The sequence below is a fragment of the Mus musculus genome, chromosome 6 (genome assembly GCF_000001635.26).
Source record: "Mus musculus strain C57BL/6J chromosome 6, GRCm38.p6 C57BL/6J".
Classification (NCBI taxonomy): Eukaryota; Metazoa; Chordata; class Mammalia; order Rodentia; family Muridae; genus Mus; species Mus musculus.
The window spans coordinates 90,566,041-90,585,793 of record NC_000072.6 but is presented as its reverse complement, the minus strand read 5'-3'; the positions used below and the strand labels follow the sequence as shown (position 1 = coordinate 90,585,793).

The 19,753-nt window shown below is 50.4% G+C and overlaps 1 protein-coding gene across 3 annotated transcripts in view; it reads right to left on the bottom strand.

The window, feature by feature from the left end:
- Positions 1-19,753, bottom strand: part of Aldh1l1 (aldehyde dehydrogenase 1 family, member L1) — a 48,404-nt gene that overhangs the window by 13,378 nt on the left and 15,273 nt on the right. For all 3 annotated transcript variants that reach the window (XM_030255052.1, NM_027406.2, NM_001356412.1), the window contains exons 8-16: positions 19,030-19,155; positions 16,230-16,321; positions 15,854-16,001; positions 14,891-15,010; positions 13,800-13,927; positions 9,016-9,166; positions 7,939-8,009; positions 5,213-5,318; positions 2,534-2,621 (exon numbers count right to left, since the gene is read on the bottom strand). In XM_030255052.1, coding sequence (XP_030110912.1) covers positions 2,534-2,621; positions 5,213-5,318; positions 7,939-8,009; positions 9,016-9,166; positions 13,800-13,927; positions 14,891-15,010; positions 15,854-16,001; positions 16,230-16,321; positions 19,030-19,155 — 1,030 coding nt within the window. The remainder of the gene's footprint in view (positions 1-2,533; positions 2,622-5,212; positions 5,319-7,938; positions 8,010-9,015; positions 9,167-13,799; positions 13,928-14,890; positions 15,011-15,853; positions 16,002-16,229; positions 16,322-19,029; positions 19,156-19,753) is intronic.

Sequence of the window (19,753 nt, the reverse complement as noted above, 5' to 3'; positions counted from 1 at the left end):
TTAAAGCTACAGACTTTGAGGAAAGAGATTTCATTGAAAGTATCTAATGAAGTCACTAGACAGGCAAGCAAAGAAAATAACAAGCTTTGAAAATGGAGGGGAAACAGTATTCAAAGTTGCTACAAAATATTACTTGCTTAAAATGCTTACTTTTAGAAAAAAAGGAAGAAGAAAAGGAAGAGAGAGAAAGAAAGAAAAGGGCAAGTTAAGAAACAACTGAAGTGCTTCACAAAGGAAGGGCTGGCAGTCAACGGAGCAAAGCTCAGGAGGGAAGGCAGCAGGACATGTTAAAACTAAAGCAAGGGCTCAGCATCAGATAGGAGGAGACAGAAGAACCAGTGAACAGAGGGCAAAGGGGTTGAAAAAATGGCCAGAGCCTCTGGGGCAAGCAGGGCACTGTTAGCTGTAGCAATACACATGTCATAGAAGTGCCGAGAGGAGAGGAGAAGGAAAGTTGCAAACAACCATGCTGAAGATGGCCCAAAGTTTGAAAACAACACTAATCTGTGCATCTAAGAAGCTGGAAGAGTCTCTAATAATAATGGACATGCCGGGCGTGGTGGCGCACACCTTTAATCCCAGTACTTGGAAGGCAGAGGCAGGCAGATTTCTGAGTTCGAGGCCAGCCTGGTCTACAAAGTGAGTTCCAGGAGAGCCAGGGCTATACAGAGAAACCCTGTCTTGAAAAAAAAACAAAAAAAACCAAACAAAACAAATAATAATGGACACAATGAAATCCACACACTGACACCTGGGGCAGAAATGAAGAAAAAAACAGTGAGGGAGGAATGACCTGTCAGATAGACAGGAACAAGTCTCATCAGAAACCAGAGGCCAGAAGGCACATGATGTGACAGTAAAAGCACATGAGGTGACACAGGAAGGCATGTGGGGTGACATAGGGACAGCACGTGGGACAATATGGGACGGCACATGGAGTAACATGCTGAAAATGCAGAAAAAAGCAGTTTCACCTTAGCGAAGCATCTAGGTCTTCAAAAAATGGAGGAAAATGAGGAGATCATCCCACAGATAACTGAGGTTTGTGGAAAGTAGAAGAAATACTGAAGGAAGCTCTCAGAGATGAAAGCAAGTGATCTAGAATCAGTATCTAACAGTAGTCAGAACCCATGAAGTGTGTGTGTGTGTGTGTGTGTGTGAAGAATCAAGAACATGGCTAGTCAAGCAATGTGACACACGCTTCATTTCCCTTTCATCTTTTAACTGATTTAAAAAGCAACCATATAAGACAGCCGCACAGTTTCTTTGCATTACCTAAAACAGGTAAAAATGTAACAGCTTGGACACCAATAACAGAGGGGAGGAGCAAAGCCAGAGAAAGGGGATGGCAGACAGAGACTCAGATCCACCATGAGACCAGGGAAGAGGGGACAGATAAGAACTGTGGAAGATAGCCCCCTCTTCCAACTTCAGTAGCAGACACAAAATGATACAAAGTAATCTCAGTAGCTACACTACTACAATTAGTTGCACATAACTGCCCTGATGATACATATGTATAGACACAAAAGGTAAAAGCACAAAAGGAGGTCTCACGCTACATAAAGCAATATTTCTGTTTTCCCAGGGTTAGTGTAAAATAATTTTCACAAAATAAGGGGTAAGTGATAAGTCCTAGAGAAGATGCTAAGAAGAATAAAAGGCACACGATGGCCTTAGAGAGCTGGCTAACTAGTGAGTTCCAAGGCAGCCAGGACCACACAATGAGACCTTGTCTCAAAGCAAAAGGAAAAATAAATACACAAATCTTAACTTTTAAAAACGTCTTAAAGAAAAAGTGTAACACATACACATATGTGTGTATGTACTTATATGCATGTATACACATACATACATACACACACATACATGGCAAAAAAAAAAATCACTATTTAAAAGCTAAAATGCCAGACAGGTAAAATGGCTCAAACCTATAGTTCCAGTATTCAAGACCCTGAGGCAGGAGGATCACTTGAGTCCAAGAGTTTAAGACCATCTTTAGTAACACAGCAAGATTCCATATTAAAAATTTAAACTATGACACCATTCAATAAAGCAGTAAAAGAGAGATTGACAGAAGACAGAAAGTAAAAGGTAAAATGGCAAACCCAACTATAGCAAAACGACATTAAATATAAATGGATTAAGCCAGCTATTAAAAACCAAAGAAGAGGCCCAGAGAATATTAAGAATACTTGCTGTTCAGAAGACCTCACTTTGATTCCTAGTACCTACATGGTGGCTTACAATTATCTGCAACTCCAGTTATAACGGATCGAGCACTTCCTTTGGACCTCTACAGGTACTGCACACACATGTTGCATAACATACATGCAGGTAAACGTTCATACACAAAACAGAAAGCATCTGAGGAGTTATCTGAATGTCATGATCCTTCAAGCCACTGTGTCTCCCCAGGGTGTAGCCTCCTTAACCACAGGCTGGTCATGGCCACTGCCCTTCCCATACTGCTTGGGCCATGTGTGTACCTAAATGCTCTGAGCTCCAGCCCTTACCTCACCCCAGTCCTTACCAGATCCTGGGAGGATGTTGACCACACCCTTGGGAATGCCAGCCTTCAGTGTCAGCTCTGCAAACTTCAAGGCTGTGAGTGGGGTCACCTGAATGGAGAACAGGGTAGGAGTCTGTGGAGGATTTGGATGCAGAGTGCATCCAGACCTCCCTTCACAGCCTTCTCTCTTTGTACCCCAAGAAGCTCGCTTTCTGAAGCAGGAAGGAGCAGCAGTGCCTGGAGCAGCAGGAAGACCATGGGGAGGCCATGTTCATGGCCAACCATAGGCACTGACCACACAGCTAGCATCCCCAACATCTCTCAGGGAGAATTAGGTCTTGCAAGCCCCCACTATCCTGAACTCTCCCACTGGTGCTCCTCAGCCAGCCCTGGATCCCTTTCCACTCCATGCTCATGTCTACCCAGTGTGTTTGAACTTAATCATGGAAGCAGCAGTGTTCAATGGGACTGGCTAGCAGGTCTATCCACAATGACTCAACTTCCCCAACCAGGTGACCCTCAGCAGTCCCTTAGCAGGAGACCAGCTTCAGCTCAGAAAACTGCTGGTGTCGATTTAGAAGAAGAGGCCTCTGGTGGAACTGTACCGAGCACAAGGGCTTTGGTGACCAGCTCTCCATGCCTGTGTGTAACTCTGAGTATTGCTCCATTTCTGGAAACCAAAGGGAGGCCACCTCCCCCTCCCCTGGCTCCTATAAACTGCTGGGTCAGTGGTTTCTTCCAGCCAGTGCCTTGGCTGTGATTCTGGGGCCTCAGTTCTTGTTAGGACCAAGTGTTCTGCACAAGGACAGGAATGACCTGAGCCAAAACAATGACCATGACCCTCCAGCAGCACCTGCTTGGCAGGAAATCAAAGTCTACCTCAGAAGATTTTTGTCAAGCTTAAATAAGCTGGTACATGCAAACTGACAATTTTTTTTTGAATGTGTTAGGGAGGATCCTGTCTCAAAAAAACCAAAAGTAAATAAAATTTTATATATATATATATATAAATAAAATAATAAACAAACACAATTAACTTGAAGAAAAAAAACAATTTAAGGCAGTTGTGGGGATCTGGCCTTTGTGTGTGAGGGGGAAGTATTTGGGGAGCCCTGGCCTAAGGTACCTGTAGCCCTGGGTTCCATGCTCAGTACAGAGTAAACTGTGTATGCTGGCCCCTGCCTGGAATGCCAGCACTCAGCAGCTGGGAAGAGGAGCTAAAGATCTTTCTCATCAATATAGCAAGTAGGAGCCAGTCTCGGGGAAAGGAGACCCTCTAAAAAATAAAATTAGAAAAAAAAGAGGAATGAAGAAACAGAAAGAGCCAGATGGAAGCTTGCTGGAGCTGGAGTGTGTGTGTGTGTGTGTGTGTGTGTGTGTGTGTGTGTGTGTGTATGTGTGTGTGTGTGTTTGTGTATGTATTTATGTGTGTGTTTGTGTGTGTGTGTGTGTATTTGTGTCTGTATGTGTATGTTTGTCTGAATTTGTGTGTGTGTGTGTGTGTGAATGTGGAACTGTAGACAATTGACAGTGGCTTGAGGTGGGTGCAGGGAACTCGGGACCCCTGGAATAGCAGCAAACTTCCTAACCTGCTATTCTACCTCAGCCCAACCGTCCTTTCTTTTTCCCTCTGATATTTTATTTTCAGAAAACAAGTTCATCAGTTTTTTCTGACCCAATTGCAATCAATCTTCTTAAACAAATCACTATGAAAAGGTATTTCCAGGGATAAAATACAAATGGAAATTTTAACTGCTCAATTGCTGCTCTATTTCTGTATTTAGTTTGAGGAATAAGGAAAAAAAAAGAACAACAACAAAGAAGGTGTTAAAATACTGAAGGAGCGTGACTCTGGCACAGTCTAGAATCCTCATTGGGTTTTGTGCTGCTGCCCTCCAGACTCACGTGCTTCAAAGCCACTCTAAAGATGGGACCTTGTGCCCAGTTCCTCCTGTGCAAGAGGCAAGCAGTGGATATCCGTGCACACGTGAGACTGAGGCTGGCTTTGTTGCCAGTGCCCCTGAAACCCCACCTCTACTCTTTATCATCTGTAGCTCCTTGCTGAGGGCTGAGAGGTTCCTAAATCTCGTTAGCCATACCACCTCCTTCTGGGGCAATGGTTCTCAACCTTCCTAATGCACGGACGGCCCTTTAAGACAGTTCCTTATGTTTTGGTGATGCTCAACCATAAAATGACTTTCATTACTACTCTACAACTGTAATTTTGCTACTGTTATGAATCATAATGTAAATATCTGACATGAGACCCCTGTGAAAGGGTTGCTCAACCCTTAAAGGGTCTGTGAACCACAGGTTGAGAACCACTACTCTAGAACTTCTGATATCTGAAACCAGATGAGAGACAAGGAACCAAGTTTACTGATAGCATTGGCCTGCCCTGAGCATGGGACAGGCCAGGGACAGAAAACAAGATCCAGGGAGTGGATTCAGAATGGCAGTAGAAACCCTGTCCTCTGAGTGGTGGCATATGCCAACACAATGTCCAGGCCTCCATTACTGGTAGCTGGACAGTCTTCTCAGCCAACTAGCTCTGACCCCCCTCTTGTGTCTCTCTTATCATAAGCTGGCCTCTGAGGCACAGCTCCTCAGTGAGCGGTATGGGCGAAGGGACCTTAGTCTCTTGATGTGTTTCCCATTCCCTTCCTGGGACACAGCCTGGTCCAGAGAATGTGCACTCACCTGGGCAGGCTTGATCACCACGGTGTTCCCGGCAGCCAGGCAGGCTGCTGTCTTCCAGGACAGCATCATTAAGGGATAGTTCCAGGGGATGACAATACCACAGACCCTGCAAACAAAAGCAGCGGGCCTTTGTCCCTTTTCAGACAGGCTGAACCAGAGTGAACCTGCCAACTCCAGCCCCTCACCCAGGACTGGCTGCCACTGTCAAAGCCAGGCTTTCCAGGAAAGGCAATGGACCTGGGGAGCCAGCCCATGCCTCTGGTGCTGCAGTGCAGCCTGGCTGGGATGGAGGTCGGTGTCTGAGGGGAACTCTCTAGGGAGGAAGAGAGGTAAGGGTGGGTACAGTGACCAGACACTGGTGTGGAGGCCTGGCAGAACATCTGGCTCAGTGTAGGAGCTGCACATTGACACATGGGTATGGTAGTGTAGACTCGGGGGTAGTGGGCAGTAGGTATGCAGACCACAGCCTAATCCCGTTTGGCTCTGCCTCTCTTGGCTCCTGTGTCACCATTACTACTATCAGGGGACCAGAAAGGAGGTTTCTTAGTTGGGCCCAGGTATTGAGAGAGCACAGTCAGAGAGGCCAGTGGACAGGATGACTGTGAGACATCTCAAAGGAGGCATGGTAAGTATCAGCCAGTCCCTGTGTGGATAAAGGTCCACTGAGAGCCTGTGCATCACCCTGGGAGTGGTAGAATACAAGGGGGTCAGGATGCTGCACCCCTCTGTCCAACCTACACCCAGCATAGTAGAGGGTCTGGGTGGGTAGCAGAGAGCAGAGCCTGAAGCTGCTGGGTGCTGGTCATGGGGTTTTAGGAGAGCCAAAGGAGGAAAGTGTCAGAAGAGTCCCCTTGCTATAGGGTGAATTGGGTCCCCTCCCAAAACACACACCTCCAGAATCCCAAAGGGAATGGGACATGGCCATGGAGACAGAGGTCAGGGTGACAGTTCTGTAAGAAATGCCAAGGGCTGTCAGCAGCCACTAGCATGCCGTGCAAACTTGGATCACACATGTCCCCATATGCTGAAGGGTTCCTGGCTGCCCGGAGGCGGGCAGCCTCCTGTGCTGTTTGCTTCTGCTGAGCTGTGGTGCAGCCACAGGCCTGAAGCTACGGGGCCAGGCAGCCATGTGCCTCAGCCTTATTTGTGTGTAGATATTGACAGTGTGTGCACAGGTGTCAGCTACAGCTTCCTCCCCTAGGATATTTATAGCCAGAGGCTGCTCTCCTACAGAGACCCCAGCCCCTACTGAGATTAGTTAAACCTGTCGCCTTATTCAGCTGCATATAATGACCCACCTCCTAGATTCAGATATATAAAATAAGTACACTGAGTTTCTGGTTTGCCATTGGCCTGTCTCCATCAAAGAAGAAGGCTCACCCAATCCCAGCATATCTGTATGTGTGTTGCCATTTCTTAGTTCCCTGTTACCCCAGTTAGGTCAGTTCCTAAGCCGTGCAGGTCATGGCAATTCCTAGTGGCCGCCCTTGGTAGAAGGCCTCTTGTCTTTGATTTACCCATGATACTAACTGTCCTATAGTGTCTGAATACTTTCTCTTTCTTTCTTTCTTTCTTTCTTTCTTTCTTTCTTTCTTTCTTTCTTTCTTTCTTTCTTTCTTTCTTTCTTTCTCTCTCTCTCTCTCTCTCTCTCTCTCTCTCTCTTCCTTCCTTCCTTTCTTTCCTTCCTTTCTCTCTCTCTCTCTCTCTCTCTCTCTCTCTCTCCCCCTCCCTCCCTCCCTCCCTCCCTCCCTCCCTCCCTCCCTCAATGCCTCCCTCCCTCCATACCTCTTCCCTCCCATTTAAGGACTTCAGGAGACTGTGTTAAGACCATGGCAGTTTAAGTATTTTTGATAGAACTCCTGTTCCTATAGAACTACATGCAGGCTCCTAAGTCCCCCCTATACCTGTGAGGGATTTGCCATGTCTGTGACACAGGATTCTGAATGCTTATGGCTAAGATATTCATCCCAGTATGCTTTCTCTCTTCTGCTGAGCCCTGAGGCCTCCTGTGGGGGAGACTAGGTGACCAGTTTTGCCCTGCAATCTACCTTTGCACTTCCCCTACTGAACTCTGCCCTGCACTGTCATCGGTTACTGTCATTGGCTCTAACTTTGGGGAGTATCTGGGAACGGAGTAGGGAAGCCACTCCCTGAATGTGGGTGGCAGCATCCACAAGGCTGGGGGCCTGGATGGAGCAATAGGCAGAACACAGGGCTGCTCATACATATGCATCATCAGCAGGACCATCCATGACATCAGACTCCAGAGCCACACCAGCACCTCTTTAGGGAAATTCCAGGCCTTCGGCTGTGCCATGTGTGGCTCTTGTTCTGAGCCTTCCAGTTTCTCAGACTGAGTGGCTGTCACCCCAGCTTGCAGGTGGCCATCTGGCTATGGAGCCTCTGAGGGTGGAGACCAACCCCCCTGGTCTTTTAATTAGAGGTATATTCTGCTGGCTCACTCCTCTGGCTAACACTGACTCATTTGTAATGGATGCAGTTGTTTTACAATCATTTTGGATGCAGCCCCCCTGTTTACTGCCGTGGCTCTGACAGTTACTGTTCACTTAAATAATGGCACAGTGACCACAGCAGTGCCGGACAGAGCAGGTACTTTAGATATGAACAGCATAGCCATCCATGGGTATATGCTGAGGATGTTACAAGCTGCAGGCTGGCATATGGTATCCCAGAACACACCAGCAAACCTGTGCCTTGTCACTCACCCAACAGGTTCCTTCTTGGTCAAGGTCAGGTTGCGGTTGGGTCTAGCCTGGTTGATGGGGATGGTGGCACCCTAGAAGAAGCACAGCAGCGTCACCAGGGTAGGGTGGGGCTAGTCCCATCCTTGGTCAGGCAATCCCTGTAGGAGACCCAGGAGAAACAGGGTCTTGTTTAGGCACTGATTGTTACATGAGGAGCTGGGTAGGAGGCCAAAGCTGCCAGCTTTCACTAGACAGGGATGTGGCAGGAGTTGAGAGGAATCAGGCTGGATGAGCAGCGAGAGCAAAGCAACAGTTTCATTTCAGCACAGCTCTTGGACAGGAGGCTAGTCCTGGCAGGGACAAGGCCTCATGCTCTGATATCTGGGCAAAGAAAAGATGAGGCAACCCCTGGAGGAGGCCATGCTGCCCCTAGAGCAATTAGTGCTGAGGTGGCCCAGGGGGCCCAGGATGAGGTGGCTCCAGAGAAGACACAAGGAATCAGAATGTGGGTGGTGATGGCTTTCCTCCTCTCACATGGGCATCATTGCTTCATAGTTCTCAGCCCCTAATGGGGAGGGGGAGCTTTGAGCCTTCCTCTCTCTGGGGAACCTTCTGAGGCTGAGTGCTTGATCTCAAGGCAGGGTATATGCAAGCTCTAGCTTCTCACAGGGGGCCTTAGGAGGTGGGAGAATCCCTCATATAGCATTCCACAGTTATAGGACAGAGGCAGAGGCCCAAAGCTCACAGATGACATTGTCACTGGGTACTGGAGGCCTTGTGAGGATCGTGGAGAGAGGCCCTTGCCTGTAGCCAGCACAGACGCATGCCCTGAAACCACCAGACCTGGACATGAGCAACCCGTGAGTGGTCCTAGCAACAGGCCCACCTTAGAGCCTCAAGATAAGGCCCACCCATCAAAAGCATTTGTCATAGTTGGGTTTTGAGTGTCTCCCAAAGGCCTACCCTTGTGAGACCCTAGCACAAAGCCGACCAAGCTTCCTGGACTCCCACCTTGATTTGCTAATGTTTTCACCCACTGCTGCGGTAGCTGTCTGCACATCAGAATGCACACACGGGAGATGGGAGCTCACAGCCCACCTGGATCTTATCACACCAGCCAGCGAAGTATCGGAAGGTCTGGATGGACATGCCCACATGCGTCTTCAGGGCCAGCGTGTAGACGGCACCTGCGTCCAGGGCCTCAATGGTGGCTAGCTCTTCCTGGTGCTGCTCCATGAGGTCCGCCAACCTGGCCGACAGCAAGAGAGAAGCAGGAAACCGGCTTAGGCCTAGCACTGTCTTGCCTGCTCTTTCAATGCCATTCCTTATGGAGTCGGGGACTCTGCCCTTCATGACCAGAACTGTCACTACGATGTGCTGGCCTCACTCTTCTGTAAGATGAGACAATCGGTTTCTCTTCCTGGATGGGTGTGAGAATGACATCCTCTGTCCCCACCTTTCCTCTTCCTTCCTGGAAGACCCATGGATTGACAACTTTACAATGTCCTCATGAAGAGGTGTTCACCTGCCTATGGCTGATAGCTGATGATAGCTATGGCTTGGCTACTCTTCCTGTTTTTGGATAGCTCCAAAAGAGAGAAAGTACATCCAACCCAGTGGCTAGCTCAGTCCAGGAGTCATGTCCCGAGGCTGACGTCTGGAGCCATTAGTACCCCCATTAGTGGCCCCAGTCCTGTAAGTAGGAGAGATGTGTATGTGTGGGGCAGGAGGTGCTTCTCAGGCAACTGTGAATCTGCTCTCATCAGCATCTGGCTACCCTGCTCTGCTCCTGATGGAGGCTGTGAACAGCCTGGAGCTAATCACGGTGTTCCCGGGAGGGTCTGCTGCTAAGGGAGCAGGCCTCAGCCTGGCAGAGGTTCCTGGGTCCAAGTCTGAATGTTTGACTGAAGCAGTCTGGTCAGTTCCCACCCTGCTCCTCCCGACAAAGTCACTGAAAACCCCCAGGGCCTCCATCATATTCCTCTTTGCTTAGGATGCAGACACAATCTATGAGTGGGGGGTTGCCCTCAGGTCCCATACCAAAGTCATTTCAGGGCTCCAGCTTTCCACCCCTTCTTGCTGGTCTTGCCTGTCACTCAGGTGACTCAGGCCTCTGACCTGGGGACCTTGGCCAGGGGTACTATATCAAGCCAGCGACACTCCACAGCTGCTTCTTCAGAAAGATTGTACTGCCTACCCCAGGCTGGCTGAGCTGACTTGAGATGAATACAATGGTCACAGGCACACACAGCAGTGACCCTTGGAGAGTCAGTCTGAACTGTTATGGCGAGCTAGCTGGGGTTATTATAACAGTGGCCACCAGGTGGCAGCAGATCATTTTATGGAACATGCTTCCAGATTAAGGCCCACAGCTGAGACCATTTCCAGCTCAGGGAACCATGGGTCAACAGATGACTCCTCCCTAAACTCTATGACTTCTTCATGGAGTCTGAACACCTCAGCAGGCAGTGCATGGCTGGCCTCAGCTTTGTATGTCTAACGCACCGGTCTGCACTATTTGCATGCAGCCAAGGGCCTGCTCTGGTTCCCTACTGCTGGGCCACCTGGAATAGCTGGCTTCAGCAGCAGATAAAACCACCATTCCTACTGCAGGGCCACACTTTCCTGCCAGCCTGATGAGACAAACCCTGGTAGGTCTGCATCAAACGGAGCTCCACTTCTTCAGAAAGACTGCACTGCCTGGCCCCAGGGCGCCCCCATCATTTCCCTCCTCACTGACGACACAGCCACAATCCACGCGTGAGTGGGTTGCCCTCCACAGTGTTGAGGGTCCTCTGGGACACTGAGGGGAAAAGCCAAGCAGACTCTATTGGCTTCCTCTGAGGGCTGTTTGCTCCTCTGCCCATTACCTCCTGCTTCTGGAAAAATCACTCCCCAGTTCAGAGTGTGAGCTGAAGTTGGGGGGGTGGGGGGGTGGGGGTGGGCGACCATGCCAGATTAAAGATTTTCCAAGGCAGACAGACTGAGTAGAAGGTATGATTGTGGAGGGTTGGGATGATGCAGATCCTAAGCCAAATTCTCACAGATTAATTTTGGTTCCCTCATTAGCCATTCACCGCCCACCTCTAGATCTGAACTAACAACCCTGTGACTCTCAGGTGGAATCTTTTGAAATGTCTGAACTTATCAGACCACTAGCTCCCGCCAACCCCTAAGCTAGGGATGTAATCAGAGAGCCTCTGAGACTTGCAGCGGAGATCCCCCCACTTTGCTGTGCCCCCCTAAGCCTGATGTGTCTACTGCTGTGAGGTTTTTTTTTTTTTTAATTTAAGACTTACTTATTTTTTATTTTATTTTATGTGTATGTTTGTCTGGAGGTCTGTATGTACACAATGTTATATGCAGTGCCTTCAGAGGCCTCAGAGGACAAAAGGGGGGCTCAGACTACCTGGAATTGGAGTTGCAGGGGTTGTGAGCTGCCATGTGGTTGCTGGGAACCGAACTTGGGTCCTCTGCAAGAGCAGCATGTGCTCTAAACAGCCGAGCCCTGGGCCTGACTCTATTCTGCATTTTTTAAAAATGCCTTGATGTACGGCTTTCTGTTGTGGTGTGGCTGTAAAACCTTAGGAAGGGCTCCATGCTTAAAGCACTTGCCCTGCAGGTGTGAGAACCTGAGTCTGGATGCCCAGAATCCACCTAGGCAGGCTCCCAGCATGCATGCCTGTGCTGCAGGCTCCCAGCATGCATGCCTGTGCTGCAAGCTCCCAGCATGCATGCCTGTGCTGCAGGCTCCCAGCATGCATGCCTGTGCTGCAGCCTCCCAGCATGCCTGTGCTGCAGCCTCCCAGCATGCATGCCTGTGCTGCAGGCTCCCAGCATGTCTGTGCTGCAGTCTCCCAGCATGCCTGTGCTGCAGGCTCCCAGCATGCATGTCTGTGCTGCAGGCTCCCAGCATGCATGCCTGTGCTGCAGCCTCCCAGCATGCATGCCTGTGCTGCAGCCTCCCAGCATGCATGCCTGTGCTGCAGCCTCCCAGCATGCCTGTGCTGCAGCCTCCCAGCATGCATGTCTGTGCTGCAGGCTCCCAGCATGCCTGTGCTGCAGGCTCCCAGCATGCATGTCTGTGCTGCAGGCTCCCAGCATGCCTGTGCTGCAGGCTCCCAGCATGCCTGTGCTGCAGGCTCCCAGCATGCATGTCTGTGCTGCAGGCTCCCAGCATGCCTGTGGTGAGGTGGGAGACAGAAACAGGAGAGTTCCCCGAAGCTTGAGAGCCAACCAGCTTGGCTTAGGCAACTATGAAATAACAAGAGACCCTGCCTCAAACAAGGTGGAAGACAGGGACTGACACTTCAGGTTGAGCTCTAATTTCCACCCATGCACGTGTCACACACATGAGCAAGCACACACACTAACACACGTACACAGAATTTTAAAATTGTGCGGAACTGCTCTCATGTCAGAACATGTTATTTGGGGTGATCTGGACCTGCACTTCCCAGCCATGAGCACTCCCGTTAGCTCGAGCATTCTTGCCACTTTGGAAAGGAGAGCTATGTTTTGCATCTACAAGGGGCACTGTTGTGTCCCCCACACTGTGGTCCAGGCTCTAGAGGTGCAGGGTTTTATGTAGGCTCCTTTATAGCTGCAACCTTTAGTCACAAACTCAAGCAACCAGAGATCCAAGACTGTCAGCTTGCACTACATGGAGAGGCCCCTTCCTGTTACTAAAACACATTACTACGAGGAAGATGTTGCCTAGCAAGGGGCTCAGTGGCTAAAAGCCCTTGCCATGCAAGCCTGACAATCTGAGTTTGAGACCTGGAGCCCACAATGGGAGGAGAGGACTGACTCAGGAAAGATGTCCTCTGACTTCCATGCGCACAGTGTATGTATGTATGTGTATGTATGTATATGCATGCACACACACGTGCACAAACACCACACACACACACAAATGTGCACACACACACACACACACCATCAACAAACACATACCACACAGAGAGTACATACCACACACATACTACGCCACACAAACCACACATACACACACTACACACATACTATACCACACATACCACAAGCACACAGATACATATACCACGCACATACCACGCACCTCATACCACACACATACACACCTCACACCACATACATATCCCCCACATCACATATATACTACAAATGTCACTCCCACATACATAATGTATACATATACACACACACCACACACATACACACCCAGTTCACACCACACATACACACCCAGTTCACACCACACACACACACACACACACACACACACACACACACATATACCCATCATAGACCATACAATGTAAATATAGCCATTTTAATTATAACACTACACATCACACATAAACCACAAACATCATCCCCCCACACATATACATACTACATATACACAATACACACACACCATAGACCACACACTATAACAGTTTTAATTATAACACTACACTATACATCACACATAAACCGCAAACATCACACACACACACACACACACACACACACCATAGACCATACACCATTATAACAGTTTTTAAAAATACTGAAAGAGGAAGACATGACACCAGGAGGTTGCAGTGGCTGGCAGCCAGGCTGAGCAGTGACGAGCAGGCCCAGACACATCTCCCCTTTGTGGCACCTCATCCCGTGTCCCCTCTGGAGCACAGTCTCACCTCTGCAGCTTCTCACTGACCCCACCACCTTTCCTCTAAGGTCACAGCTAGCTGTGGACACCTCATCTGCCTTTCCAGACTTTCTGAAGACCTTTTCTAAGCCTTACTGCTGCAAGCCCAGGCCACTTCCCACTGTGGGGAACCTCTCTAGGGTTCCACCCTGCCCCTGCTCTTAGCTGAAGGTGGTGAGGGCGGCTGGTGATTCCTGATTCTCACCTGTACAGGAGCCGGCCCCGGTCACGCGCATTTATCTTTCCCCACAGTCCATTCTCAAAGGCCTCCTTCGCTGCTGCCACCGCCTTGTCAACATCACTCACCTGAGCTAGAGACACCTGGCAGATGACCTGTGGGAAGGACAGAGCTATGACAGCCTTCCTTGGCCCCTGGCTCATCCCGAAGCCAGTCAGAGGCAGGCACAGAGGGACAGTTCTGCCACTGGGGGACAGGGAGGAATCAGACTGCAAAGGTGGGTGGGGCCGGGAGGTCCCTGCCCATCCCTCTCACATTCCCAGGGAGCCTGAAGGGACTGATAGCCCAGCCACACGTGAGGGACACAGGTAGTCTAGTGCTGTTCACAGTGGCAGCTGAGATCCACAGGCTCAGTGAGCTGAGCCATGTCCCAGTCCCTGTCCTGGCTTGCTAGGTCCTGTGGGAACTCCACGGGCTGGGCAGAGAAGCGAGACTAGCATCTCCTTGTAGGCTGCAATGGACAGACGACCTTGTCCTTCTCACCTGGCAGGCAGCTCTATCCATGTCACACTTGCAAGGTTGTCATCCCGAGGGCACCTCCCATCCTGCCAGCCCCTTGGACTTCGCTTTGTCACCTTCCCCCAGATGGCCCATTTTAAGTTTCTCTATTTTCTGTGGACTGAGTAGGAACCCGCAGATGGAAGGTCCATCCTCATGCTGGGTCTTTTTTCTGAGACCCTCATGTGTGATCTCCTGTGTTATCATATGCATTGGGCATGACATGAGAGATTCACAGTCAAGAATGTATGGCATACATAGACTTCTGTCTGAGGAAGACTTGCAGACAGTGGCCTCCAGACACGGGAGATGGCTGATGCATGGATGGGAGCAAGCATCTTAACCATCCTCGTTCTATAAAGCAGATTCTGCTTCCTGGGTGCCTTCCTGCCCCCTCTCGTCCCTCTCCTCATCAGCTTGCTCTACTCCACTCCTGTGGCCTAGGATGGAACCCTTGCATGTCTGCAATGAAGACACACATCCAGGCACAGACCCCTGGCCACTGTCCCTAGAAGGCAGGTTGGAGGTGGGTGGGAAGAAGGGGGCCGCAAGCTGCTCACACTTCCATCCGTTGGGTTTATGGTACTGTAGGTCTTCGCGCCCTCAGCATCCACAAACTCGCCGCCTATGAAGAGCTGGTAGGGCATTTGGAGAGTCAGTTTCTTCACTGCCTTTTCCACCTGGGGAAGAAGGCGTAGTTACAGGGGGTCCCTCACGCACAGGCATCTGTGACACCATGCATGTGATATCATGCACGTCCAGAGACTCACAGATGAATGTGACATGCTCAGAGACGCACAGACGGATGTATAGCCACACAAAGGCCGGGGTTCCAGGAACTGACCTAGACAGTGGGGCCTCTGAGTTACGGTAAGGAGGGTCAAAGTACACCAGCTCGGCAGAGTGCCAGGGCTGGAGTCCCAGGTCTGCTAGATTCTTAGGAGACACAGGGCTAGGTGGGGGGATTCTTGGTGGTATCTTGCTATGGGCAGCAAGGTCCTTTTACCCTCAGACATGTTGCCTGCCACTCCTACATGAACTTCTTCACCCTGAACCCAGGAGTCCCAGGAACACCAGCCTGTCCTGAAGTCTGTTCACTGGCTCTTTTCACTATTCTATGGGTCACCTGGAGTCCACCCTGGCCACCTGTACTTTCCCAGTTTTGTTCCAAAACATGAGGTGGACAAAGTACCCAGAACCCCCTCCACTGTGGATGGTAGACTAGCCGGCTGCCCCTAAGGGGAACTGTTCAGGAACTTTCTCATAAATGTATTTATAGTCACTGGGGCACCTCCCCTTGCACAAGCTGAACACACAGAGTCGTCTGCCCTCCTCACTGGGAACAGAAGCCCTCCTCTCTAGCCCCTCTAGAGATTTGAAACGACTTTCCCATACTCTGTGCACCGGGCAGCAATGTCTCCTGTGGGAGATGTTATCTGGGACTGGTGAAACTGGAGGGTGAGGGCCAGGCTCCTGGCTTCCGGGTGCTCAGGTGCCCGGTGGTGTCACAGGGCAGCACTCACGTAGTTAATGACACACTCGCTCTCGCCGTCCTCCCCTCTCAACTTCCTCACTAGGAGCTGGATGAAGTCCCCGAAGGTGGTGGCCATGTAAACATCCTCATTTTCTAACTCCAGCCCGTCACACAGCTCCTTCACCTCCTCCACCAGCCTGCAAGGAGAGAAGAAGAACAGAGAGCCAAGGGTTAGCAATGACAGCCAGGCATCAGCAGCTCTTCCGGGATGAAAGGCCAGTTTGGGGGCAGACATTTAGGCCTAGCTTCTATATCTGATGGAGGGCCCTTTCTGATCTCATGAATGATACACAAATACAACCAACAGTGGCTTCAGTGGGGCCATAGTAGATACTTGGAAGAGACTCCCTTGTCCCTGGACTCACCTCACAACATCTACGGATGCAGCTCCTGACTTGAAGAAATCTGTAGAGTCTTCTACCTCTGGGACATTGGGCAGAATTCGCATCCAAGAGCTCTGGAAAACAAAGGCCATGAGAGACAGAGCTGCTGGGAGAAGTAGGGTGCCGTTCTCATGGCTGGATGTGGGTTCCAGCTCCTGTGGTCTTCAAGGCACTGTCTCTAAGACCCAGAGAGGGGCACAGCTCTGGCCTCTGTGACACTAGGTTGCTGGTCTCCAGTACAGTGAAGGCAATGGAAAATGGCTGGGTATCAGAAAGGCTCACTCCTGGCTTTGGTGGGGCTGTCAGGGTTCCAGTGTTCCCAGCACAGGACTCACATGGCAGCATGGAATGATGGTGAAGGCCTCATGGACTTGTCTGCTCTGAGAAACTAGCTGGCTAGCACTCCTCTGACCTGCACCCTCTGAAGTACAGCAGAACAAGCTGCTGGCCTACTGGGCAAGTGAGGAGAGCACATCGGCCGGCACCCCCAGTGGTTATGGTAGGAAGGCTGTCCCTAACAGATGCCAGACTGAACTACCCAGTCGTAACATCCACTGGGACAACTTCCACCCTGCTGCACAGGACTCCACAGCAGCCATTGTAAGCAAGCATCTTTGGCTAAGAGCCTGCTGGTCCAGCTGGTCCAGTGACCCTGAACAGGCTCAGAAGCAGGGTTACAGCCACAGCGGCTGCTCCAAGAATATCCTGAAAATTTCTTTATTTGGAGGGAGGGGGTTAAATCTAGCAAATGTGGAGCTGTTCCCTCCCTCCTCTCCCTTCTTTCTTCCTTCCTCCTCTCTCTTCTTCCCTCCTTCCTCCCTTTCCTCCTCCTTTCTCTCCCAGACATTTAAAGTGCCCAGCTTTCCTAGGGAAGATGCTTGCTCTCTGCTATCCTGGACCACGTGGCACCTCATGACTGTCTCTTGTAGAGTCTTACTCTTCAGTGTTATAACACTGGTCCCAGCTGTGACCCACCTCCATTCAGCTTCAGATCATGGCAGAGGTGACCTTTTCAAACAGGGCTGTCCCTGCACTTTGGTGTCCCTGCACCTGTGCTGTCCCTGCACCTGTGCTGTCCCTGCACCTGTGCTGTCCCTGCACCTGTGCTATCCCTGCACCTGTGCAGTTCCCGCATCTGTGCTGTCCCTGCACCTGTGCTGTCCCTGCACCTGTGGTGTTCTTGCACCTGCAATGTCCTTACACACATAGTCCTCTGGGCTAAGGTTTATCCAGATCTTTTCTCTGTAGCCAGCTCTCAGCTTCCCTCCAACACTGACCCCATCTCTGAGGCCTCGTCTCACAGGCCCTGTTCTGTACAGAATGTCTTCCAAAGCTATCTTACTGTCTGCACCGATAGGAGCTCTACATGGACAGCAGCTTCACCCACCACTCCCACCCACTGTCTGGCAATCAGGAGGAGCTCAGCAAGTGTCCCCAAGTCCCTTAGCTTGTGAGGACTTACCACTCTCTTTTCACATGGTATGAGGGTGGTACTTGTTAAGTAAGGGACACACATGGATTCTTCATGTGCTGTAAAGTCCACGTGGAATTCTGCATTGGGAGTTTTCTCCAGACTACCTGTATGGTGGAGTCTGCTCCTGATGCCTAGGGTAGGGCAAGCTACAGCCCCAGGGCAGCCTCATGGGCACACCAACACCCTCTACTATGCATGCTGCTAAGACCTGTGCACTCAGTGAAGATTCAACTTACATGGCTGGCCTCTCAGATGGGTTTATCTGGATAGAGTCCTCTCAGGCAGAGGAGCAGTTGTCCTTGAGCCCCTGTCTGGATGGATGACTAAGCTGAAACCCTTCAGTGTCATCTGCTCAGCAAGGCTCAGTACCACAGGGAGACAGAGTGGGAGGGGCCAGGAACAGATCCTGGGAAGTGGCTGCTGACCCAGCTTCAGGCTATATCACCAGAGGAGGAAGCTACCTGTAGACCATTGTGGGGGAGAGCCAGTCCTGAGCAGGAGTGGAGTCGAGTCATGTTTGAGAGCGGTAGGAAGTTGGACTACTCCGTCCCCTGACTCAGGCCTGCATGTCCCAGGCACATGTAGTCCTGCACCCCCACCTTTGCTGACAGCAGAGGAAGTCTCATAGTTAAGCCAGGTTAAGGCCATGTCCAGTAGCACTGCACCCTCCATATGCAAACGAGGCATCCCCAGCACCCTGGCACCCTGGTAATGCTGTATACATACCCCATATAACTTACTCACCCATAAAGTTTAACAAGCCTTTATTCCCCACCTCCCCACCCCCCAATAAAAACGAGTTGCTCTCTAAAGTCTGTCTCCTAGAGAAGTCTGTTTCTGTTGCACTTACTTGCCACCTGAGGTTGTTCTCGCCTCCCTTCCCCTCTCTGGTGTGCTTACTGGGAGGGGGTGAAGTGGGAATGACAGACTGTGTAGGGAAGGAGCTAGAAGGGATCCTGTCTCTGAAGCTTTGCTGGTCACCGTCTGGATGTTACTGTGTGAGTTCCAGACACACACGCATCACAGGTGACAGGGTTAAGGCCCCACCTTTAACTATTCCAAAGCTAAATTTCATTTGTTAACTGTTTGGAGTGAGTCCCTAGAAAAGCCAGATTCAGTTGATCCAAATCCCAGGGGCCCAGGTACAAAGGAAGAAGGGACCAAAGACATCAGAAAGTGCCAACTCGGGACAGAGGCAATGCTGATTAAGGCCAGTGCATCCCCAACTCCAGGGAATGTGAACACATTAGACACATGTACAGGGTACAATCTGCCCAGCTGTGTGGCACCACTGAAGGTGTGTCTTACCCGCACGGCCTCTGCTGTGGCCAGCTCCTCCTCGGTCAGCTCCAGGGCACTGCTAGCAGACCCCTTGAAGAACTGGGAGGCTGGCATCATCTTGCCATCTTCCAGCTGGATATTCTTCACCAGCAACTGCAAAAGGGAGAACTTCAATAGGACCAGAACAGGATGGGCAGCTGAGCAGGGAATTCGCAATTTCCCTCCAACCCTCAGAGCCAAGATAGCCTCCAACCCTCAGAGCCACAGGAGATGACAGAACTGAGACACACTGTCCTAGGCATACGGAAGAAACCGTACAATGCATGTCTGTCCTTGATCCTAATTGTCCATCACCTGCCACTCTGGGCTTGCTGCTTGCTTTCTAGACTCTGTGTGTGCAGGGTGCATGAGTGTGTATATGTGTGCACTGCATATGTTCATGTGTGTGTGTGTGTGTGTGTGTGTGAGAGAGAGAGAGAGAGAGAGAGAGAGAGAGAGAGAGAGAGCTAGGGCCTCCCTCATGTCAAGCAGGCCCTTACCACTGAGTGCCACAAGCCAAGTGCTTTCTTTTGTTGAATAACGATGTTATTTCTACTAAAAGGACAGCGACAGCTTCTCATCAGAAAAAAAAAAAATGCTTGCAGCACTACAGTGAAAGTCAGCTGAGTCAACAATGCAGCGTTAGTCATGGGATCATTCCCAGAAGCCGGTGGCAACATCTGGAGGACAAACGGCTGCCTGAGATACAGGT